General features: G+C 42.5%; 1 protein-coding gene across 1 annotated transcript in view; it reads right to left on the reverse strand.

Moving 5' to 3' along the window:
• Window positions 1-15,911: 15,911 nt before the first annotated feature.
• Window positions 15,912-26,349, reverse strand: part of VGLL1 (vestigial like family member 1) — a 31,112-nt gene continuing 20,674 nt past the window's right edge. Inside the window, exons 2-4 of the mRNA XM_083160592.1 lie at window positions 23,736-23,969; window positions 19,619-20,032; window positions 15,912-16,044 (exon numbers count right to left, since the gene is read on the reverse strand). Coding sequence (XP_083016718.1) covers window positions 15,971-16,044; window positions 19,619-20,032; window positions 23,736-23,949 — 702 coding nt within the window. The 5' untranslated portion in view covers window positions 23,950-23,969 and the 3' untranslated portion in view covers window positions 15,912-15,970. The remainder of the gene's footprint in view (window positions 16,045-19,618; window positions 20,033-23,735; window positions 23,970-26,349) is intronic.

Here is a 26,349-nt window from a genome sequence, read left to right on the forward strand (position 1 = left end):
AAGACAATACCAGTACAGGAGAAACATGCAGAGACAGCATATATAGAAGTCATACTATTAAATGACAAAGCTAGGAATGAGCCACCACAATCAGGTATAAATTGCTACAAGAAGCAATGGAGTGATTGATATTCATTGAGCCCATTAGGAGTAGTACATTTAAGGCGGTGTATCCACAAGCACTCTCGCTGGAGAAGGAGTTTATCCCGATCCCCTCCACGTCTAAGGGGCGGGATATGGTCAATCGGCATCAGTCGCAGGTCACGCATTGAATGTTTCATAATGGCAAAATGTCGGGCAACTGGAGGTGTATTTCAGTCTATTTTCGAGAATGCCTTCTTAATCGATGACCGGTGTGCTGCAACACGTTCCTTTAATAATCTAATGGTTTTGCCCACATAAACCATCTGGCAGGGGCAGACGATGGCATAGATCACATAGCGGCTGTCGCAGTTTAAATGATGTCTGATCTCATATGCCTGTCCAGTTTTGGGATCTGCAAATTTGTCACCCAACATTAGAAACTGACAGTTCACACAACCGTGACATTTCGTGACCCCATTCTTTGTTTGTAACCAGGTACGATTTTTAATAGGTCCAATATCTGATGGAGCCAGTACATCTCTCAAATTTCGACTCCTCTTGTAACAGAAGAGTGGAGCTTGTGAGCAACAATGTCCAATGACTGTGTCCGATTGCACAATATGCCAATGTTTCATAAAGGTTTTACGAATGTGTGCCGAGGCAATTGAGTATGTACTCGAAAAAATTAGTATATTGTTGTTCAAACTCTTGGCACGTTTGACAAATGCTTGGTCCCGCGAAGTCTCCAAACACTGTGTCACCGCCTCAGAAACTTCTTTGGCATCATAACCACGCTGTAAAAAACGTGTACTCATCTCTGAAAGGGCTTGTGGAAGGGTCTCAATGTCCGAGGTAATACGTACTACTCTTAGCAGTTGGGATAGTGGTAGGCCCCTTTTGAGGGGTAAAGCTGCAGTGTGTGCAGCTTCAGACTCATGGTCTTACACTATATACAGTATGTGTGTACCAGATGGACCTGTCACTCAGGGCTTTGCTTGAATAGCCGCAAATAACCGGCTCCGGTGCCCTCACTGTCGAGATGGTGAAGCCTCCTTCATGTAGTAGAAAAAGGAATAAAGCGGCACTCGGAGACTTGTAAGCAGGTGAAAAAACTCGAGGATTAGTTTTAATCCATGTGCTCAAGAATAGAACGTTTCGGGACTCACAGGTCCGTCATCAGCTAATGAAATGCAAATCTTTAAAAAGATTTGGCTTCAAACATGTTATACTGTATAAATACCATCTGCATTTGATTTAAAGACACAATCAGAATCCTGACATCCGGATAGGGTGTTACCCTATTTCATATTTTAGTATTCACAAAGCAGTCTCCTTTTTACAGGGAATCCAACCCTTACTCAAACCAGATAGAATTCCTTATTTCTAGTAGGGAATACAACCCTTAATTATATGACATAGCATTCTATACCATTTTTGCCTCCAACGATTCCCAGTCAATAGAGCTTTGGCCATACTGGGCACACCTTCCTAGCAAAATATTATACATACCCCCAGAGTGCATAGCATGTACTGTAAAGGCTCACTGCACAATGGGCGTAGGAAGGATAGATTCTAAACACAATAGGCCTACTTGTCCCATTTATCTTAAGAGAAATTTAATAAAAGCTACGTTTTAATTTCATAAGTGTACATTTTCAAGAGTGCCCCACACAAAGAGTCCTCTTTTTCTTCTCTTTTGTTTAATGTTTATATTCGGACACAGGGGAGCACCACCAACTCCAGAATAACTCGCACCCCATCAGGGTGATAAACACTTTTTTTGAGAATTGGTCACAGGCTACTTAGGCCGCATCCCACCACAGGTGAGAACAGGTCTCACTTGACCGCCCTCACCCTAGGTGGGCAAAACCTTGTGTGGAATCCAAAAAAAACACACTCTGGATGACATTTATTAGAGATCGATGTTGGGTTTTTGGCGATTTATATCGCAAAAACTGCAGTTTTTTCATTTTTTTTCCCAAAAGCGACTACTTTAATGGGTGGCGATTTGCGGCATAAATCGCACTTTTAATTTAATTTTTTTTTAACTACGGAATTCGCATCCAGATGTTTTCCCCATTGAAAAATATACAATTCACATTTTTAATGAGATGCGAATTTGGAAATCTCCCAAAAAAATGGTCTAAAGTTAAAAAAAAAAATAGACCTGATCCTGACTGGCGATTTTGTCAGAAACATGGCGATTTTGTCAGAACCATGCACAGATCATTGTGATCTGTGTATGGTTCTTTGGTAAAATATGTGTAAAAGTAAAAAAAATAATTGGCGTGAGGTCCCCCCTCCTGTACATAACCAGCCCCAGGCTCATTGAGCCGGACCTGGTTCCAAAAATACGGGGGACAAAAAGCGTAGGGGTCCCCCGTATTTTTTAAACCAGCCCCGGACTCTTGGACCGGTCCTGGTTCCAAAAATACGGGGGACAAAAAATCTGGGGGTCCCTCGTATTTTGAAACCAGCACCGGGCTCCAACAGCCCGCAGTGTCATGCCACAGCCGGGGGACACTTTCTACACAAGGTCCCCCGGCCGTACCATGAGCACCGTGGCTGGTCAGCCTGGGACGGGGTACCTGGAGGAGTGGGGACCCCCCCAATAAAGGGGTCCCCCTTCCCCCGGCTTCACCCGTCCAGGGCTGAAGCCCGGGGCTGTCACCGGCGTCCCTGGCCATTGGACGCCGGCCTGATATGGTTAAATTCACATTCCTAACATTGCTTAATACAGGAGAACTACAAGTGCCAGCAGACCTCCCCCGCAGGCTGGGACTTGGAGAACCACAAGTCCCAGCATGTGAGGCATTAATGGGCCCGGTGGGACTTGTAGTCCACCTGTAAAAAGAATGTTAAAAAAAAACACACACACAGAAAAGTAAAACTTTATTACATACACGCACACCTCACTTTTACACCCACATTCTTACCGATCCAGGATCCAGCGCTGGTCTCTCTGCAGCAGAGCCGGACAGCCCGCACTGACAGCGGGCTGACCGGCTTTCTCCGATGCAGCTAACAGCTTCTGTCGCGCTGTCCCAGCGCGACACTGGCTGAGAGCGTGATTGGGCGATGCGTCTCCATGGAGATGCATAGCTCAGCCCTGATTGGCTGAGCTATGCGTCTCCATGGAGACACATAACCAGGAGTCGCTCTCAGCCTCTGTTGCGCTGGAACAACGCGACAGAAGCTGTTAGCTGCATCGAAGAAAGCCGGTTCAGCCCGCTGTCAGTGCGGGCTGTCCGGCTCTGCTGCAGAGACCAGCGCTGGATCCTGGATCGGTAAGAATGTGGGTGTAAAAGTGAGGTGTGTGTGTATGTAATAAAGTTTTACTTTTCTGTGTGTATGTGTTTTTTAACATTCTTTTTACAGGTGGACTACAAGTCCCAGCGGGCCCATTAATGCCCCACATGCTGGGACTTGTGGTTCTCCAAGTCCCAGCCTGCGGGGGAGGTCTGCTGGCACTTGTAATTCTCCTGTATTAAGCAATGTTAGGAATGTGAATTTAACCATATCAGGCCGGCGTCCAATGGCCAGGGACGCTGGTGACAGCCCCGGGCTTCAGCCCTGGACGGGTGAAGCCTGGGGGGGACCCCTTTATTAGGGGGGTCCCCACTCCTCCAGGTACCCCGTCCAAGGCTGACCAGCCACGGTGCTCATGGTACGGCCGGGGGACCTTGTGTAAAAAGTGTCCCCCGGCTGTGGCATGACACTGCGGGCTGTTGGAACCCGGTGCTGGTTTAAAAATACGGGGGACCCACAGATTTTTTGTCCCCCAGATTTTTGGAACCAGGACCGGTCCAAGAGTCCGGGGCTGGTTTCAGAAATATGGGGGACCCCTACGCTTTTTGTCCCCCGTATTTTTGGAACCAGGTCCGGCTCAATGAGCCCGGGCTGGTTATGTACAGGAGGGGGGACCTCACGCCAATTTATTATTATTTTTTTTATCACAAAATCGCACATTTTTAAAAAATCGCACCTTTTCATGACTAAAAAATCGCACTTTTCATCCCGAAAATCGCCCTACATCGCACTTTCTCGCACTTTTCATGCCGGAATACACACCTCATTACATATGCGATTTCGCGGCAAATATGCGATTTTAAAAAACGGCGATACAGGGCGATTTGAGAAAAAATCGCATTTTCGGAAAAACGGTAAACACAATAAATCTCGCCCTTTATATCTTTTTATATCCCTTTCCTGTTTTATACAGTTCAATTACCTTTTCCTGCAGATCCATTGACAATTCTTTTGCATTACCCACGACTCCAGACATGTCAGTGCAGCACTGGATGAAAGATGCAAGGGTATTTCAGGAGACCAGAAACTCACTGACCTTTTATATATACACACACACACACACACTGATTACAAGCAAACAGATCACAGGTGAGGATGTTACCTTTAGTAGCCATTCAAACCCGTTTGTGTCAACTTGTGTGCATGTTACCAGGCCAAAATCTCCAGGGTATGTAAACTTCTGCTCAGGGTCATTTGGGTAGTTTCTGTTGTCATTATGATTTAAAAAAAAGTAAACACAATAAATGGCTTCATCCAACCACTAACCATGAGTGAAAGAAAAGTTTGTGAGTTATCATTCATATTCTCTGACAAATGGGCAGAAAAGCACAAACTCTGCTAGGGGATGTAAACTTATGAGCACAACTGTATAATATTTATTTATTTAATGTGACAAGAATAATTTTTCTTAGCAGAATGTCAGCAGTTCACAAGACATACTGCAGGTCACAGCAGTGTGAATTCCTACAGAGACCAGTATGTTCCAGGACACCTAACACCACTTTCAGGCCTATCACCTGGCAAGCTTATATATCATCAGGAGCACTGTATTTTGTTTCTGTAAGCATTTTAACTAACTGACAGGTATCTGCAACCAGGCTTGCTTCAGACTTCACCACACCTAGGGTTTTATTTACTAAGATAGGAGTTCTGTTTCAGATGGGATGTTGCTATGGGAAACCAATCAGATTCTATCTATTGTCTTCTAGAAGGTGCAAAATAAATAAGAATTCGATTCTGATTGGTTGCCAATAGCAACATTCGATCCAAAATACAATAGAACTCCCATCTTATTAAATAAACCCCCTAATATATGGCCTGGATTCAATGCAATCATATCCTGCTGTTCTATATCCCTGCCAGGTATGTTCATGCTGACCCTGTTACAATAGATAGATAGATAGATAGATAGATAGATAGATAGATAGATAGATAGATAGATAGATAGATAGATAGATAGATAGATAGATAGATAGATAGATAGATGTATAAGAGTACAGTATATCAGGACATTCGCGATGGGCATCTGAGCCCTTGCACAGTCAAACTCATGCTTGTAAACCAGAGGAAAAGCTGATACTAGCATAAGCATGAAGTCGCACATGTGACTGCTGCAAAAAGAGGTCACAGCAGAATAGCACTAAATGAAGCCCACAATGTTTGGGTGGTAGAATAAGGTATGTCATCATTGGCAATATTGCTGCACACCTGGTCCAGATTAAGGTCTGTGGGGGGCCCCGGACAACAAACTTGTGGGGGGCCCTATCAATAAAAGTTATATAATGGCGGTTATAAAAAAAATAAAGTAATATAGGAGAGAGCTTGCATAAGCTTGAAACAATATAAGCACCCAGTTTTATGTAGAACTTTCTAGAAGTTTAGCTGTGCAGGGGGGGGGTTAGGGTAGCTAGTGGTTAGATTAGCTGTCAATCAATTTTTCACCCAATGGCAGCATCCTGCTGGGAAGGCTTGTGAGGTTATATAAGCATCAGCCTGAGGTGATCACTTCCTCTTGGCTGTTAGTTCCAGTGGATCCCACCCACCCGCCCTGGAAGAGAATTTTTTTTTTTTTTTGCTGGTGAATTTTCGTTGGATGGCTATTAGGCATGTCCGACATGTATTAGCCAAGTCCGACATAAAGGCCACAGCGGGGCGGAGAACAGGGCTCCTCGGTGGCTCAAATTATTGCACAACTAGCTTTTGACTAGCATTTCCCCTTTGAGGACGGCGAGTCGGTCACTACCTTAGGGGAGGACCAGGTCGCCATCTTAGGGAGGGGCTAGCACTCTGCCAGTTAAGGGGAAATGATTTCTACCCAAGATGGTTGTGCAGGGGGTGACTTTAAGCCACTCCCATTTGGTTAATTAAGCGAGCAAGTTACGAGCCGCGACCGAGGAGCTCTGCTCAGGTCGCCACCGTGGCTTCAATTAAAACTAATTACATTTCAGTAAATTTGGCTGTGACCTTTAATTTCCAACTTTACTCAGTTGTCCGTGTCGTTATTTATTTCTAAGGTTTAATAAAGTGTTCAGTAAAACTTATGGGTGACTTGCATTTTGTGTTCAATTCATTAAGTAAGAAGATACAGTATTTTGGGGGAAACCAAAATGCAAATCACCCTTTACAAAATGCACCCTAGAGTTCCAAATATCTTGCATGATATAAACAATAACACAAGAAATTGGCATCAGCAATTACTGTATCTATTAATCCATTACTAATTTCTGGAATGCACCAATGGATCTGTGGTGCATTAATTGTAAGAAAATACAAATAACTGGTAACATAAGTAATGGATTAACAAAAAAATGGGAAGAAAATGGGACTTTTTCTGCACATTCACTTTTGTATTCTTCCAGCAATAACCACGGTGTGGATGATAATGCTGCTGCCTTACTACAGCTGCACTATCCCCTAGAGGACACAATTCTGTACTTATTTATAGAGTCCTTGACCTGTTTGCTGTAATTATATTCATAAATGAGAAAATCATTAGTAATATTTGCTGAGAATCTACTTTTGCAGCTCTCGGAATACCATAACAAAGTTTTACATATTGTATGAAGTCCTCTGCGGTGTAAACCAATTAAATAGTAAAATGACTATAACATTATTGCTGCTTAATAAAGACATAAAAAGTAATTTTACTGTACAGTAGAAACTATACATAGCTTATTCAGCAGGATGCATATTACAGAACTAAGCTGCTTGTCTTCAGTATGCATTCTTCTTATACAACCCTTAGAGAGCTCGATCAGTTTAACCAAGATATTCATGAAAGACTATGTGATTCCTTTTGTCCAAGAGGTATTATTTTTTTAAAGCTACAGATTATTAGTATGGGGGGGGGGGCACCACTGTGGTGGCAGCTAGCCAGACTTTATTATATTCCCGACTGTGGAGATTAAAGTAACTTTAAAAGCTGTCTACATGATGAATCACACAACACTCCTTCCTTTTAATATTTTTGCTCCCCGTTCACCCATCTCATCTCTCTCTCTCTCTTTCGATCCCCTAGTTGTGTGCACTCTGGAATGCCAGATCAGTCTGCAACAACTCACCCCCAACCATGAACTCTTTATCTCCCACTCCCTCATTCTTCCTCATTCTCCTTACCATCACTGAGACCTAGATTATTGCCTCAGAGCATACTTGCCTACTTTCATCTTCACCTCTCCGGGAGAAGCCCGGAGAGGCAACACATCAGGGGGGCGGGAGCAAGGCTGACATCACTTGGCCCCGACCCCCATGACGGAAACCTCCGTGATTCGCAGGCGCTGGGAGGGGCGGGGCTTAAGTGATGCAAAATGCCGCGATTGTGTCATTTAAGCCCTGCCCCCTCCCCGCGGACCCGCGATTTCATGTAATTTTAACCAGCGGGCAAGGGACGAGCGGGGCAAATCCCACAATGCGGGAGACTTGCCCACCTTCCCGGGCGGCCCGGGAGAAGGAACCGATTTCCGGGAGGCTCCCGGCCATTCCGGGAGGATAGGCAAGCCTGCTCAGACACTTTGCCAGCTTTCCTTTTTGATGGTGACCTTTTCTTTTGACTGCTATGGTGACACTGTTGTGATTCTTCTGTTCCTGATTGCATTGTTTGGGTCATTCCCCAAAAACCTTTCCTCTCCTCATTTGAAGTCCACACGATCCACCTATTCTTCTACATGTAGCCGCCATCTACTGGCCCCATGGCTCTGACTTACAATTACTCAATAACCTCTTTGAAATCTATACTTGGGTATGTTCCCTACAGTTGACTTGTTATAGTAAGTTGAGAAAGTTCTAATTTACTAAGTGTAAAGTTACTACATTGTTGTATATTAATTGTGCTATTTCACTGTTACCTATTCCCTATGTTTTCTATTGTGTATCCAATATGGTTTATGTCTTTTTCATGTAACTTATTTATTTGTGGCAGTACGGACGGTGTAATGGTTAGCATTACTGCCTCACATCGCTGAGGTCATGGGTTCCATTCCCACCATGGCCCTAACTGTGCGGAGTTTGTATATTCTCCCTGTACTTACGTGGGTTTCCTCGCACAATTCCAAAATATACAGGGGCAGGGACTGATGTGAATGTTCAAATATTCTCTGTAAAGCGATGTGGAATATGTGGGTGCTATATAAGAAACTGTTAATAAATAAAAAAATAAATAAAATGGAAGAACCAATCAAATTACAATTATTTTGAATTTACGGTATGTCTCTTAAAATAGGTAACAGGAAGTATAGACGCTAATGTGAACAAGCAGGGGTCCTGTGAAAAGACTCAGGCTTTCGGCATTTTGGTTGGACAACAATGCTTTTGGGTGACTGTCCTGCTCAGGCAGAACTTTGCCTTTTTTTTTCTGCCCACCCTGGTGAATCTTCAAAGAGCTGACCACATCCGCTCAGCTTAGTGCCACAACCCTTCAGTGGGCACCTACATAACATTCCCCGAAGGCTGTCCTTGTTGTCTAACATGCAATATGGTATACAGTATACTGCAGTGTGCATGTGGATCTGTGTGTCATATGCTGCAGAATGCTTGTATGTGATGTGTTGGAGAATGCTAGATGGATGTTGTATATTTTGTCTACATTAAGAAAACTGACATGGTTGTAATGTCGACATTCTTGGCCTGTCGGCACTGCTGAAATGTTACCAAGATCAGTATGTCACTAAAATGTCCTTGGAGCTCTAGTGGTGACTTACCTGGTACAGCGGGGTTGGCATTCTAATGTTGAAATCAAGTTGATTTCAGTGGAGCTTTTGGACCTTACAATGGTGAATATTCTAACCTTAACTCTCACCCTATTGCCTAGCCCTAATCTACCCTCCTGTGACATAACCCCATACCCTCCAACATGACCCATTCCATTAGGTACAAAATGCTCTGTTCCTGGACTTCCCTGCCAGTAGCATTTACAGAGGTTGGACTCCAGCACAGTCCAAAATTTAAAGGGGGGGTCACATCAACTGCCAGTGAGTCCGGGACAGCAATGTTTGGAGTGGCATTAGGTGTGGCTCCCCTTTTTGAATATTGGACTGTGCTGCAGGCTCACATCTGAAACTGCCACTGGTAAGGAAGTCCAGAAACAGAGCATTTTGTACCTAATGGAATGGGCTATGTTGGAGGGTATGAAACCCTAACCCTCAACTTCTGCAGCCTGACCCTCCTCTCCTGTAGCCCTACCCAAGAGACCTCCTCATATTGCCTAACCTAAACCTTCCATCCTTTAGCTTTACTCTAACCTCCCTTCTTGTAGCCTAGCTTTAACCCATAGGGGGCAGATTGTTATGATTATTTTTGTTCTGAAAACATGTTTTTTATTGTTAATAATAATTACTGGATGTTACACCCATTATAAAGAGAAGAAATAATACTGGTTCGTGTGTACATTTTTCTGTTTGGTTGTGATGAAAGAATTTTGAGCTATTTGAATATCTGTATTTTTGTAACAACTAGCCCCTCCTTCCCCTACAGTTGAAGTACCGTTACTAACTGCTTTGGGGTCAATTTACACTTGGATGTAAGCCATTTTATGACATGCTTCTCAGATGTAGCAGTACAGTACACGTCCCCACTTCTAGGTGCCAATCTTCAAAAGTAAGCAAGTATGCACCTGGAGAGCCACCATTATGTCAAGGTCTGTGCTTCAAGGTTAATGTGGGATCGTGTGATGTGATCCACCTACTACTTATTACAGTCTCGATTTGAGGATTCAGCCCTGCCATGAGTACCTTTCCAACACAGATTCTAAAGCGTTGATGTATGTCTCATTCACTGCTGCTCTAGTGGCAGGAGCGAGCTGCAATGACTGGATGTTTGGAGTGGAAGAAGTTAAAGAGCAGGCTATTGTTTCGGGTGCACAAAGCAGAGCCTGGAGGGTGTGAGCACTCCCCCATTGCCACATGATTACCCCAAAGTCCTGATTTCCTGTGCTGCAAATTCAGTAGACCTATTATATCCTGCAGAGTGCCTGTGGGGTATGAGGGGCGGGGACTGGACTGCACACCATATTTTTAATTATTATTGTTTAAAAATATGGTGTGCAGTCCAGAGTCCCCCCCCCCCCTCTTTCCCCAATATCTGTGCATATATTGTACTAATTATTTCTTTTGATTCTGTGAGGAGACCTGCAAACATGCACTGTGTGGGGTCCTGAGGACCGACTTTGAGAATGTTGGCTCACAAATGGGTGGTTGGAGGAGGCTGGAAGTGAGTTTATGCTGCCCGTGCTTTATTTAAAAATTGAACATTTGAGAACACCCCTTACATTAAATGATGACATTGCACTCAGTAGAGCGGTAATCGCTTGCAGGTAATTGGAGCTACATTGGAAGTAGTGATGGGTGCTTCTTATCAATCCTGGGAAACTGTAGCTCAGGGAAAAGGGGGAAGGGGATGAGGCCAAGGGCACAGGACTAATTTGCTAAAGGGTTAGAAGGTTTCTCCAATCAACATATAAATTATGATATATGGTATTGTTGCGGAGGTGCTCCCAGGGAGTAAGGTAAGTACAATTGAAAAGGGTTGATACTCAAGAGAGAGCATCAAAAAAAGAAACTCCCGGGTGGGGCACTACCTTCTAAGGTCTGTGTAACAGTCTAAAATGTCAACTTTATTTGTTACTAAAATTGATCCTATAAGTGGATCAAATCACAAACATAAGACAAGAACATACAGATAACATGAATAATAATACACGATATTGAGAAAATGAGTGAAAATATATTGTGGGAGTCTGAGAAAAGGACTATATTGCCTCTATCATAAATATCAATAAATTTGTACAAGAAATTCCTCTCAGACTAGGCACGTCTTCACTTGACCAAAACAATTGGGTAGCACTTCAAGGTATCAAAATGAATATCATATATAGTAGGGTGGAGGGCTCACTGTCAAACAGCACACATATCAAATAAATATGATTAAGCTTCAAATTAGCTGCAGAGTCATAATGTAAAAATACAGACAGAAATGAAATACCTGAGCTATATGTACTCGCGGAGTGGCTGCTGTCTGTGCTTTCGGTGGCAAACAGATATTTGCACAGTTGAGCGGACTCAGCGAGTGTCACAGGTACGGAAGTATAGCAAAAAAGGGGGTTTCTGCTGTCTCCAGAGGCGACCAACCTGGCCCTGTTATACAAAGACAGCGCAGGGTCAGGTGATGGGTCCTCCGGGGATGAGAGAACCCTGATAGAAGGGGGTCAGTAAAAGAGAGCGCCTTCACTGTGTGTTCCTGGCGTACGCTACTATCCAGTGTGTGTGTCCATGGACACAGTGAACGCTGGTTGAGCGGTATGCCTAGGTGGTGAATCGCAGAAAGAAGTATAGATTGCACTGTGGTACTATCGTCTTAATTCGTGGATTCCTATTGTACCCTGCAAAGGTGGTAAATCAAGGAAAGATATTAAGGATCAGGGATTGCTGATCAGTGGTCCCTGGTAGGGAGTAACACTGAAATATCAATTATACAGGATACTCCAATTATCTCCTATACAATGATTCATGATTAATAGTTCCACTAAAAGACCAAACTGTGAAAGGAAGAAGTGTTATGTCACTCAGTTTAAGGGATAAATCTCAGGATCAATTAGTAACCTGCTGCTGTGTTAACATATAATGTAGCACTCTATCTTAGTATGCTACAAAATTACAGTTTTTTGGATATATATGCAACATCTACTTGAATCATTTAGCGTGCAACAGAATATCCATATGATCTTTTTGCAATAGGTAACTGACCACAGAATTAGAGTGTGTGTCACAATAAGATATAAATTAATAAATAATAATAGAGGGTATGTTAAAGTGGGAACAAAATAATGCTGCCCTGAGGGCTGTTCGACTCACGGACACCCGGTCCCGGGTGTATCGCTGGCCACTCTGGACGTCAAATAGCGAAATCCCCTCGTGTGTATGCTCCAGGAAAAGTCCTGCAATCAAATATCCTTGGATATATAGAATAAGTGGATCCAAAGAAAGACAGTCTGTATATCCGGATAAATAAATAAAGATAACGGTCTCTGCGTTTTATTAAGAGAAAGATTCAGCTCTATTTGTCTTGTGTAGCCGCTGATTTAGGCAAAAAAGAGGCGATAATGCAATGTCCCAGGAACGAATCCCTACCTGGGACATTGCATTATCGCCTCTTTTTTGCCTAAATCAGCGGCTACACAAGACAAATAGAGCTGAATCTTTCTCTTAATAAAACGCAGAGACCGTTATCTTTATTTATTTATCCGGATATACAGACTGTCTTTCTTTGGATCCACTTATTCTATATATCCAAGGATATTTGATTGCAGGACTTTTCCTGGAGCATACACACGAGGGGATTTCGCTATTTGACGTCCAGAGTGGCCAGCGATACACCCGGGACCGGGTGTCCGTGAGTCGAACAGCCCTCAGGGCAGCATTATTTTGTTCCCACTTTAACATACCCTCTATTATTATTTATTAATTTATATCTTATTGTGACACACACTCTAATTCTGTGGTCAGTTACCTATTGCAAAAAGATCATATGGATATTCTGTTGCACGCTAAATGATTCAAGTAGATGTTGCATATATATCCAAAAAACTGTAATTTTGTAGCATACTAAGATAGAGTGCTACATTATATGTTAACACAGCAGCAGGTTACTAATTGATCCTGAGATTTATCCCTTAAACTGAGTGACATAACACTTCTTCCTTTCACAGTTTGGTCTTTTAGTGGAACTATTAATCATGAATCATTGTATAGGAGATAATTGGAGTATCCTGTATAATTGATATTTCAGTGTTACTCCCTACCAGGGACCACTGATCAGCAATCCCTGATCCTTAATATCTTTCCTTGATTTACCACCTTTGCAGGGTACAATAGGAATCCACGAATTAAGACGATAGTACCACAGTGCAATCTATACTTCTTTCTGCGATTCACCACCTAGGCATACCGCTCAACCAGCGTTCACTGTGTCCATGGACACACACACTGGATAGTAGCGTACGCCAGGAACACACAGTGAAGGCGCTCTCTTTTACTGACCCCCTTCTATCAGGGTTCTCTCATCCCCGGAGGACCCATCACCTGACCCTGCGCTGTCTTTGTATAACAGGGCCAGGTTGGTCGCCTCTGGAGACAGCAGAAACCCCCTTTTTTGCTATACTTCCGTACCTGTGACACTCGCTGAGTCCGCTCAACTGTGCAAATATCTGTTTGCCACCGAAAGCACAGACAGCAGCCACTCCGCGAGTACATATAGCTCAGGTATTTCATTTCTGTCTGTATTTTTACATTATGACTCTGCAGCTAATTTGAAGCTTAATCATATTTATTTGATATGTGTGCTGTTTGACAGTGAGCCCTCCACCCTACTATATATGATATTCATTTTGATACCTTGAAGTGCTACCCAATTGTTTTGGTCAAGTGAAGACGTGCCTAGTCTGAGAGGAATTTCTTGTACAAATTTATTGATATTTATGATAGAGGCAATATAGTCCTTTTCTCAGACTCCCACAATATATTTTCACTCATTTTCTCAATATCGTGTATTATTATTCATGTTATCTGTATGTTCTTGTCTTATGTTTGTGATTTGATCCACTTATAGGATCAATTTTAGTAACAAATAAAGTTGACATTTTAGACTGTTACACAGACCTTAGAAGGTAGTGCCCCACCCGGGAGTTTCTTTTTTTGATGCTCTCTCTTGAGTATCAACCCTTTTCAATCCTGGGAAACATCAGAGAATATACATTTAAATAGACATTATCATTTGGTGTAGGCTTCCACTTTCACTGCATCTAACTAGAATCATGCCTACGCAAGGAAAGTAGCCATAATACTCTAAGCAATGACTATTCGCTAGGAACCAAGGACTGATGCTCTGTACTGTGTGCATCAGTGATGCCGCTAACTCCTATTCTATAATCTGCAATTATATTGTCTGTATCAAACCTATACCCCAATCATAAGAATGGCGTGTTAAACAGGCCAAACTATATGGTGTTCATCATGCAACAAAGCAGGACAATTGTGTTTGTAAGAATTTCCTTTATTTTCTAATACATTTGTATGACTCAGAGCCATTTTCTTACCATTGAAATATATTACAGATAAAATCAAATATGTATTATACATTTCATTTTGAAAATATATTACAAGAAAAAAATAGCACATTTAAACACATTAGACTTGCTCATCCATATATATATATATATATATATATATATATATATATATATATATATATATATATATATATATATTGTACTCGGCCACATATATATATATTTCCGATTCACAGCGCACACATCCTTCAGGATCAGTCTCCGGGGTGCCCGTCCAAAAGTAGTTGTATATTTTGCGAAGGAACTGCACTCACCGGTCCTTGTCTCCGTAAATAAATTACGCTGACCTGTCTTCAGGCTCAGCATAACACATATATACATACATGGTACTTATATGTTAGTTGGGCGCCCACTAAGCTATTTGCTTAGTTTTCCGTGGGGCTCGCCACGCTTCGGGCTCGGTGGCTCGCTGCGCTCACAACACTATATAGAATCAACTCCATGCCGACATGGATAGTGGGGGTATGAGCGTACTAACTGTAGTGGGCACCCAACTAATATATAAGTACCATATATATATATATATATATATATATATATATATTTATTCCATCAAAATGGAAATTTCAATACATCAAATTGCTTGTTCTCTGTATGCTGTCTACCAATGTAAACTGAAATATTATCCAAGACTTTGTAAATGGTACACTGCCCTCTAGTGGCAAGGTTCCCATGCCAACTGGTAGAGCTAGATATGATTAAAATGCACCAAACTGTTCTAATATTTCCTAGTTTCTATTTTTTCCAGCTTATTCTCTTTGCTGATGGAATTTGGCTTACACCGAATACACCACACAGCACAATTTATTGTCCATTGTCAACCTGTTCTATTCAAAAAAAATGTAAGCTCCACCTCATGAATGATTACAGTTAAAGTCTAAATGCCATTCTACAGAATGGAGAGACAGAACTTTTTATCTTTGTGAATTGTCTTGCTGTCTTACATGCGGTAAAGTTCTTCCCTGTTGTTATCATGCAATGATTGGGCAGAGTATTTATTCAGTATGGAAGTGCTGCACCAGTGTTTTAGTCACAAAGAACATGTGCTGGATGCTGCCCAAACTCTGACTTTTTTTTTTACAAGGTTTTGCCTTGTAAAGTGATTGCCCTTTACAAAAAAGTCTAAGTTCGACTGGCATCCCTCATGGCCACTGATCTTGGGTGGCATTACATCCCACCCCATATTTAAAAAAAAAAATATTATTTTTAACAGGAGTATTTTGCAGTACAGTGGGCCAGATGCACTAAGCTTCAAAAGTGATAAAATGGAGAGTGATAAACAACCAACCAATCAGCTCCTGCCTGACATTTTTCAAACACAGTCTGTGACATGACAGGTAGGAGCTGATTAGCTGGCTGTTTATCACTCTCCACTTCATCACTTTTGGAGCTTAGTGCATCTGGCCCAATGTCCTTTATTATACATTCTCTAAAATGATTTAATTGCAAACAATGAAAAAACTAATAAAAGTATAAATCCTTTCTTCGCTCTTGTGGGTGGAAAAACTCCTTTCGTCTCTCCTGAGGATGAAGGCCTAGAGACAAAAGACAAACAAAACAACTCATAAATCATGTGGACATGTAATTATGTAATAATTCTGTTTTACCACTAGAAATAATTGTAAAGGAAAGATGCTACAATATTAAACTTGCTCATTTACATGCATAATACAGCAGCTGGAAGCCTCATTTATTTACTTTCTTGCATTTTAACCTGCAGATAACCTGTAATGTATTGGCATGTGTATGCTCATTTCCACTGTTCCTCAATGCATTGCAGCACCTTTCTAACTTCTTGTGCTTTCCAGGCATGCCTTATATATCATGGAGCCACAGTGGCTATTTGCTCCCCCGTATACAGCGCTATGTACTGAATATAGTATCCAATGCAGGGGGCAAGTAAAGATAAAAGAGTGGTCTAACATCTAAGCTGTGGCGTAACTATAATTTATGCGCCCCCCGCTGACAATTCAGCAGCGAAGTGTGAGTGCAGGGCTGCGGGGCTGTTGTAATGCCGCCGCTGCCACAGACCCGCAGATTTACCTGTATTTGCTGCAGTGGTCTCGGTTCCCCACCTGGTTTCATTCTGATGCTATGAAGAACGGACCATCACAAAATGTCCGTCCCCATACAGCAGACAGTTTCAGAGAACTGTCTGCTATATGGGGGCAGACATTTTATGATGGTCTGTCTCCATAGCATCAGAATGAAGTCAGGAGGGGAGCCGGGACCACCGCAGCAAATACAGGTAAATCTGTGGGTCTGTGGCGGCAGCATTACAATAGCCCCGCAGCTCCCCGGCGCCCTTACACAGCGCCTCCCCACTACCGCGGGGGCTGCAGGGCTATTGTTACGCCACTGCATCTAAGGACAATTTAAATGAACAACTGTCCTAGAAAGTATAACTACTGTACATGGCTGAAAAACTCATTAGTACAATGCAGATTGGATTAAATAAATAATAGTTATAAGTTAATGTGGTTATCCACTTTCAACACAATCATGACTATAGGCCTTATTCAGCTTTATGTTTCGGCAATCTGCACATTCACGCAAGCAGTTAAACTGCAGCATACTTGCCTACCCTCCTGCATTCTGCAGGAGACTCCCTGAAATAAGAGCAATCTTCTTCTCTCCCTCATTAGTCTAGCAATCTCCCTCATTTCACCTTGCCCACATTACACTGTTACATTTTTTGGGGGGGGGGGAAAGGAATGAGAGATAGATACATTTACATTGAATTACCAGCACCATTTCCCAGCACAAGTATAGTATCTCTTACTAACTGCTTTGGGGCTCATCTACATTTGTATATAAGTCATTTTAAAAGATTCCTCTCAGATGTGGCAGTATACACCCACGCTTCTAGGTGCCACGTTCACAATCTCTTTTCACAATCTCTAATTATATGGACAAGCCACGCCCTTTGGATGGAGCATGACACGCCCCCTCAATGGGGCGCCTTGCAAAATTCTGCTACGAACTATAATCTCCCTGAAACTAGTTTTCAAAAGTAGGTAAGTATGAACTGCAGTCACATTTGCGAAAACTTTGACCACAGTTTAAAGGCCCCTATATAGTACTGCGACTTCTCCAAGGGAAAAAGTTACAGATGACTACTCTTGAACCACCCGGGAGCTTCCCAGGCAGCAGGATCACATGCAAACCCAGTAAGTGCTGCCGGATGCTGACCAATCTGACAGATCCTATGTGCAGCACTTGCGATCTAGGGACTCTGATCCAATGCGCACAAGACCTCACATCAGATCGGATCTAAAACACATGCAATTTGGAATGTAAAGGAATGTTTATATTGTATAAACACTCCGATGCTATGTGTTGTCTGTGCTGCAGCCCAGTTGCAGCAGCCATCACTGATAATGAGTAGCAGCTGGGTAAGCAGGGCCGATATACTGATAAAGCTTTGCCACTACCTTGCCACGTATTATAATGGGCATGATACGGATATTTTTCGGATATGATAAGGTTTATAGCAATCAGTTAGGAGCAGGGACAGAAGTTCCCGAGACAAGAGGCTCCTGACAGAGTAGTACAGCAGCACTTGTGTGGGTCACAGTGAGCTCCAAGTGTGACCTCTACTCTTCCACTGGAGCATCGCAGCGTAAACCATGACTTTAAGTCAGAGGACACCATTGTTATATATATATATAGCTAGTTCAGTCCAAAAGGGACTTAAAACTTTCTTCCATAGTAACCTATAAATGGAGGGGCATGGAGAATCTGTGTACTATGGGAATGGCAGCCTCAAGAAGCCGATTGCTACTGACGAAAAACTGGGCCAGTCCCAGGAAAGCCAGATCATATTGGATACCTAGATACATAGCAGTATCCAGTTATCTGGAAAATGACATTAGTCAGTCTCCTGCGTAATCACAGGATGGTTAAACAATGCACGTCAGCCTGTATTATTAACATAACACAAAAATTTCTCCATAATAGAACTGGAGGTTCACTCATTAGCGGAGCATATCTTGTGTTTATTTGCACTGTTTATGCTTGTGTTGCAGTACATGCCACACGAGAACTTTAAGCAATAATGTTCCCCAGCTTTAAAAAAAAAATAACATTCATATCTCTCATCAAGATGAATTGATCTGTTAGACGTGCGGAATCAGTATTGTCAACAGTTCATGCAGCAGACATGTTGTGACCTGATGTGGGAACTGTCCATTCACCATGCTCCAAACATTGTGCTGCATTCATGCATTGGTGACAGGAAGTGTAATTTGTGCCTAGTTTGAGACCTAATTTACACCAATTATTGTGCCTAGTTCGAAACCTATTTCCTGTCCGTTCAGATAAATTTAAAGAACTGGAAAACACTCCTCCCCTTTTCACATGGAAGTAAATAAGCTGGCTTATGACTAGATCCACTTCTATCTTTTGCCTTTTCCCATCATGCACTGGGTCCACGTATACCTGGAGAAGGAATGTAAAAGTGTGGCGAGCGAAGCCGCAATTAAAGAAAATAACCTACACCTGCGTAAATTGCAAATAAAATAAAAACTGCTGTGAGGGCGTATGACAATTTCTGTCCTCACCTAACCTCACATCCTCGTCAAAGAACAGAAGTGGATCTAGACCCAACCAAAGACAATCTCACGGTTTCGGACATTAATTACTTTCACATTCTGACAGGAAAGAGATGTTCTACATCACTTATTTATATCATTATGAGGTTGAATGAATGCTACGGGGGATATTCAATTATTTCTAGCAACGGGCATACTAACATCACTTCAGTTTGCTATCCCTGGTGGTGTTGAGCTGAAGTGCAAAAAAAAGTTTAAGCACTTAAACAGGACTTTTTGCGTTGCGACCATTAGTTTGATTAGGTTTAGCTGCTATACTTAGCAAAACCCGAATGAGCGCATTAAGTTCAATTGGATATCCCCGCTATATCCTGTGAATGGGAAAAATGGTGCAAAATTACAATTGAATACCACCCTATGAATGCTGGTGTGTGTTTAGCTGGAAGTTAAAGCACTCGGGTTGCATCACATTTACTGTATCCCAGACAGGAGAGCTGAAACATGTCAATTCAGTATTACGAAGGAAGCTTAATACTAAAGTGCAGAGACTTCTTACCTGCTTGTGAGCTTATTCTCTGGTTTATGTTCTCGGGTATGGGAGAGCCACTGGCTGCTGATGTATGGAGGTCTGGTTTTGACATTGACTCCTGCAGAGTGCCTGGATATCTCTCAGGTTGTAACAGATTAAGAAATGAGCTGCATTTTGCATCAGCACCTGAGACCATCTGAAACTCTGGTACGGACTGGTGATGATAGACAGAATTAATATGGCTAGGTGGTCCAAAATGGTGGAAATGCCATAAATCTGATGGCTGGGTGTGATGCTGCTGGTGTTGCTGGTATACCGCCGCTGCTGGGTAGTGCTCTGAGGTAGAGGACAGTTGGGCTAATGCAGGAGATGTCATCCTAACAGAAGTATTGGCTTGATAGGGCTTTGACCAGTTGAAATCATCCACCATCATGTTATTTGCTGGAAGGACAAAATATTAATATTATACTTTTATTGTATTAAAAGGTTAAAAGGGTGACATAAACCATTAGCACCTACCTATTTCTAACGCAGGTTGTACATCCAGCAGAATGCATGGCATTAGCAGCTCAGTGTTATAGACAGATTAAGGGGGGAACACAGGGCATACTGTACCCCAGGCCCCTCTTTGCCAGCCCCCCCCCCCCAGCTGCAGTGCACTGACCTCACTAGCTGTCCCTCTTATGCAGCAGCAGAACCAAGGGTATCAGGTTCCGTGAGCTGGAATTGGAATGGGTCACATTGGGATGCAAGGATAACTGGGGCTCCCCTGACTTAAGTGCCCTGGGCACCCCAAGACTGTACCTCTAAGTGTAAAGGGGAGCCAAAGTAGAGGGTACTTAGCTATGCATTAAATGATTATTCCCACCCCTGTATTGTTATGGAACAAATTATATACTTTGATAGTAGCTAGGAATGCTTCCTGGTAAGTATTTTGGCCTTCTGGAAAATAAATAAATTCTAAATCAATGTACTAAATAAAGAAGCATAACAGACTTGGAAAGGTTGTCATTTACCTGCACAATATTTTATTATGCCATTCAATTATTCCTGCTGCTGGGGGCACTAACATCATAATAGGGAGAGAGAGTTAGGCTGCAAGAGGGGATGGTTAGGCTGGGGCTACACATAGCAGCGCAGCAGGACTGGCTGCACCACAATGAGTGTGCACACAGGCTCCTATGTGGCCACCTACACATTAGCGGTAGGGCTGAAGCCAAGAGGTCCTTCTGCGGTAATGACCGGATCCTGTTCTGCAGGTTCCTGCCTCACCGCTGTGTGAGACCCCCCCACCTTCCTCCTTGTGGCCAAGTGGGTTGTGGGAGGGGTTGTTAGTGTTAAAATATTCTGGGCCCCATTGGGATTTTAAACATTGGGATGTTGCTTTTGGCATTCTGACCATTGGTATTTCAGCCACAGGGATATAAATGCCATCTCCCCTGTTTTGCATGTTATTTGTATGCTATGCCTACGTCTGCCTACACCATTGGTACAACCATTACCTGGTAACAGCTAGGAGACTTTCATTTCATTGAGTGGATGTGTGTACATGAAAGGCACACATAAGATATGGGTTGTGTAGTGCAGGACAGTGGCAAGCCTTGATAGCCATTTAGCACTAGTATAGAGTCACATTTATTATTTAAAATACTTTTAATTTAAAGATTTTTTGGGGTAGCATAAGAGTACAATGTGCAGGGCATGGGTGTGTAACTATAGTGGGTGTAACTATAGAGGGTACAAGAGGTGCCATTGCTATGGGGCTCTAAGACTTATGGGGAATGGACCCCGATTATAAAGTCACAAACCAATTTCTCTTATTTGTCTACTAAGCAAATGTGTCTGATCCATTGCCCAGCCTGTTTTGTGTGACATTACTTTTTTATTGAGAGGAGTGTTTAGTGGGTGCTATAATGGTAGGGGGGAATGTAATGCACATAATCTGATCTTCTCATTGAAATGCGGAGGGCACTATAATGTTACATAATAAGAACAGGGGTATTTTAAATTGGCATAATATGAATTGGAGACACTACAGTGGGGCAAAAACTGGGGACACTATGTCATAATGTGAATTGGGAACATGGTGTGGCATAATGTGTACTTGCAGCCCAAAGGTGTGACTTCATTTAATCTAGGGAACTACAATGATTCATAATCTAGGACACTACTGTGGTCCAGAGAGAATGCAGGTACAGAGCCATCATTTTACTAGAAATAAATAGTCAGACGGATTTCCCTGAAGGGGCAGGCTACCTAATGTTTGTATCAGCCTTGGGCCAGCTCATTGCATTAATATTATTATCATCATATCACATTTATGTCTGCCCAACATCCTATATACAAACCAAAACATTTTGGTTACATTTGCATCTTACCGCAGAAAAAATGGCCACAGAGATGAAGAGAATCCATACATATATATATATATATATATATATATATATATATATATATATACATTCACATTAGAAGACATTTATGCCTGCAAACTGAATCAGATCTTACTCCATCATATTATAGCCAGGATGTTCCATTCCAGCATCATCATATCTCCACTTTGCTTTCCTATCCCTCGCATTTGGGGTCCAGATGAATCACAGGGCCTAGACAATGCAACTGTCAGACGTTAGCACTGCCATCGTTGTTATGACATTATGAGGCATGACGTCTGTCACTCTATCTGCCAACAGTTTATTTGGCTTGATCTCATACTTTTGAGATCTGCTCCTGTCTAAACTAACAGTATTATGCACATTAGATAATATTATCCATGAATGATATCGTTACTGATTTTCTCCTGAACTACATGGAACTCTTGAACAAACAATGTAGTACATACAGTACACACTGAATAATATAATTGATGATATTGCTCAGTTTTCATATCCACCATGTGGCCACATCCAGCTTTATTACCCAAGTCTTTGGTCACAATGGTGGACTAACCTGCCTGAAGAGAAAAGGGGCTTTCCTTAATGATTTTAAGTTACCCTCAATGAAGCACAGGATTAAGCAAAAACAAAATGTCCTTTTTACAGTTGGAGCTATAGCAGTGGTCTGGGAAGAATGGGGTTGCGGAATGGACTAGAAGGCATGGAGGAGTCAGTCAAAGGTCTTTGAAGGGAGGACATTATATACTAAACCCAACTACTTTGCTCTTCACAAGGTATGCAGTACATCTCTCATCCACAATCATTACTTGCTCCATTCACGATTGCAGGACTTTCTTTGAGCTGCACCTACTCTGTGGAATGCCCTCCCACGCACAATAAATATCTCCTCTAGTCTCCAAACCTTCAAGCGTTTCCTGAAAACTCACCTCTTCGGGCTACTTATCAAATTCCAGAATCGCCCACATAACCTTCATAAGCTATTACATCCCCACTATACAGTCCACATATTACCACATATATTTTGCCTTTCTTCACTTTGCGATCCTCCTGACCCGTAGCCCACATTGCTGGGTCACCGTACCAGTGGTAGAATAGTAGAGGGAATGGAGGACTCAGTAGCATGTGCATGCTCCAGGCACTATGGCCAGTGGAGAAATTACATACCTTGCAAATGTCCCGATTTTTGCCGGACAGTCCCTTTTTTGGGGATGGTCCCGCTTCCCGATCGGGGCCGGAGTCCCCCCTATCCACCAGGCCATGCCCCCAAATTTTGGGCACGTGCCAGGGTCCCAAATTCAGTATTGCAGAAGTTGGGAGGTATGTAATTATAATGGTGCAGGGTGTGTGGTGCATACAGAACCCTATGTTCAAGAAGGCTATCAATGCATGCAACCAGCATCCATTTAGTATGCTTACCTCTCCAAAGTCTTGCATTAGTGCTGCACAAATCACCAGGAAAATGACTTGGAGCCATTTTCCCGGAGATCTGCACAAGAACAGTGCAGAGATCATTGGGAACATTGCACGAGCAATATGTTCCTGGAGACCTAAACATGCACAGTAACCAGTGCCGTGGAAGCTGCACAAGGGCTTGCTCCTCTCTTTCTCCAACCCTTGCTTTATCCCCAAGCTAAACCGATGGCACTATCCTGTTTCAGCCCCAGTCTAAATTTCAGCTTGACATTTGTCAGACCTGTAAAACCAGCAGTATTGCCTTTTATTTATGACCTGTGTCCAATGATACTCACTGTTCTTTTGAAGAAATTCACCACTTCTGTGTTTTGTACTTAAGTCCTGTGGGTCCTTTGTATTCCTTAATGCTCTGGAAAAGTGTTCATCAACTACACTATTAATGTCCCCCTGATAGTAGGTGAAAACTACACAACGTGAGCCCATTTCTGTTGTCTTCACAGGCTGTTCCTTAGTCCTATACTCCACCGCACTCTCCCTCAGATCTTCCATGTCTTGCAGCCAGTCAGAGCCTGTCAGTGAAACATAACAAAATGTATTTTATTATTCTATAATGCTTATTGATGGTTTTTTGCCAGGAAATTGAATTAAACATCCTTTCAGAAAGTGATAACAATAGGTTTACGCAAAACTATTTATAGGGTCTTATACCGAAACATACACGAAATAAGATATGGTTTGGGTTAATGTTCATGTTGAGTAAAACAAGGGCAAATTCTTTTTATAAAATTAACTTGGTGATATAATGCAAGTATTCTACTATTCTACCACTGGGGGAGCTGTTGCAGACATTCAACTAAATGACCAAAATTAATAATGATGGCATCTATACATTTATTATACATTTATTGTGATTGTATGTTGTCAAAACCTTTAAGATAGCTTATCAAGTAAGAATAATGACACGGACAAAATTGTGTTGGATTAAAAACTCATTAATATTTATTAATTGGAATGACCTCTTCATATAGGGATGGCAAGGAAGGCGCTATATTAGCCATCTCTAGTCAACTAGATCTTACAATATGGCAGCGACTGAAATGCTGCAAATGAACATGGCAGCTACTGAAATGCCCCATCTGAAACATAGTCATAACCTACTTTGAGAAGGTCTCACCAACCCTTACTATGGCTCAGCGTAACCAATTGTCCCCTCGCAAAGGCAGGACACACCTACCATCAAATTTAATTAAGATGTAAGTTGAAAACAACACACCAATTGAATAGGTCTAAAATAGTTCAGGTAGGTGGGTGGGCTCTTCTTTTAATAAACTGCCTATACAGTACCTTGTGAAGCTGCTTAAGAGAAATTCTGACCTGTGCAGATCCAGGCTTTTCTTGTGACCAATGAATGGGCTTATTGCCTGGCAACTGGGTGGTAATGGGACATTAGCACTTAATTTCCCAGAACTACTACCTATTCTGAGATGTGCATATACATTGCACATGCCAAATTGTCGTATCTCCGGAACCTAGCATGGGGTAGGTATGCCGTTATTGACAATGTTGGTTGGAGGCAGAGAAATATGATTGACTGAGAATGTGGGTGAATTGTTACAATAGAAATCCGCTGTTGGTGCCCGGAATTGCAACTGCATTATGTGCAGCTAAGTGTCCAACCCTAAGTATCCTATTAATTTTCTTTACGCAAGTTCTGCTATATGATAGAGTGAGTTTGTTAGGGATGGAGCTACTGAATGTACAACAGACAGATAAAGGACTCTCTTAGAACTGTATGTAATATTTCTAGAGGCAAATGTTAGGGCACACTAGCACCACAGCATAAAAAATCCAAGGACATTTTAAATGACTTAGTTATTTTGTACAATAGGACTTGGTGGAGTCCAGAAGGTTATGTAGCTATGGGGGTGAAGGGATGGAGTCTAAGATACAACACAATTGATGACGGGTGCCGGATAGTTTCCCGGCAGTCGGGATCCCCACAGTCATTACCCCGACATCAGGATCCCGACAGTCAAAACCCTGACACCGGCTATTCTCCCCCGTGGGGGTCCACGACCCCATAGAGGGAGAATAGAATAGGTGGTAAGCGTAGCGAGCCACCGTGCCCGCAGCGTGGCGAGTGCAGCGAGGGACTTTGTTGTGCTTGCCCCGCTGTCTGAGTCTGGCCAGCCGGGATCCCAATGTTGGGCTAATGACTGTCGGGATCCCGACTGTCGGGGCCATATAACACACCCATTGGTCACGCAGAGGCTACTTCGCAAGGAGCAAGACTTTACCAAAGATGGCAGTCATTGTTACCACAAGGGTGGTAACTAGGGTTGTGCAGGTTGTGCGGTCACACAGATAACAGGTGCAAGAGATCTGTGTGAAACCAGATGGGTCACTAGGTAACCTCACCTTTCAATAGACTGTATTTCCACCTGTACACCTTCAGAACACTTACACCTTACAACCTACATGTGAATGGCTAGCTAATGCCCAGTTATACCCACTCTGCATGAGATGCAGAAAAGTCAATAGTTAAAGTGGCACATGCCCACCTACAGAGCATGCATTGTGCAAACAATTGTAAGCTTCACCCACAAAATGGACTTACATGCAACTCTGAATCAATTATATTGACGTATATTAATCATCTGCCAAATTATTGAAACAAGGTTTGAAATTTTTCTCTGCAATATATAACATTATTTTAGCAAAGAAAAACTTTGTGGACTTCTGGGGACAAAGTAAAAACCAGAACTGGACCAACCTGAGGAAGGAGAGATTACAGTCTCCTCATTTTAATACATCCCCGGACCATTGCCTGCTGTAATCTCTCCCTCCCAGTCTTTCTAGCGACAGGTGTCACAGCACAGGCACCCCCACCAGACAGGCATCACCCAGACCGGACACTACAAGCTCCAGAATGACAACGTTTGATGACTG

Source organism: Crinia signifera, chromosome 9 (assembly GCF_055691185.1).
Source record: "Crinia signifera chromosome 9, ASM5569118v1, whole genome shotgun sequence".
Lineage (NCBI taxonomy): Eukaryota > Metazoa > Chordata > Amphibia > Anura > Myobatrachidae > Crinia > Crinia signifera.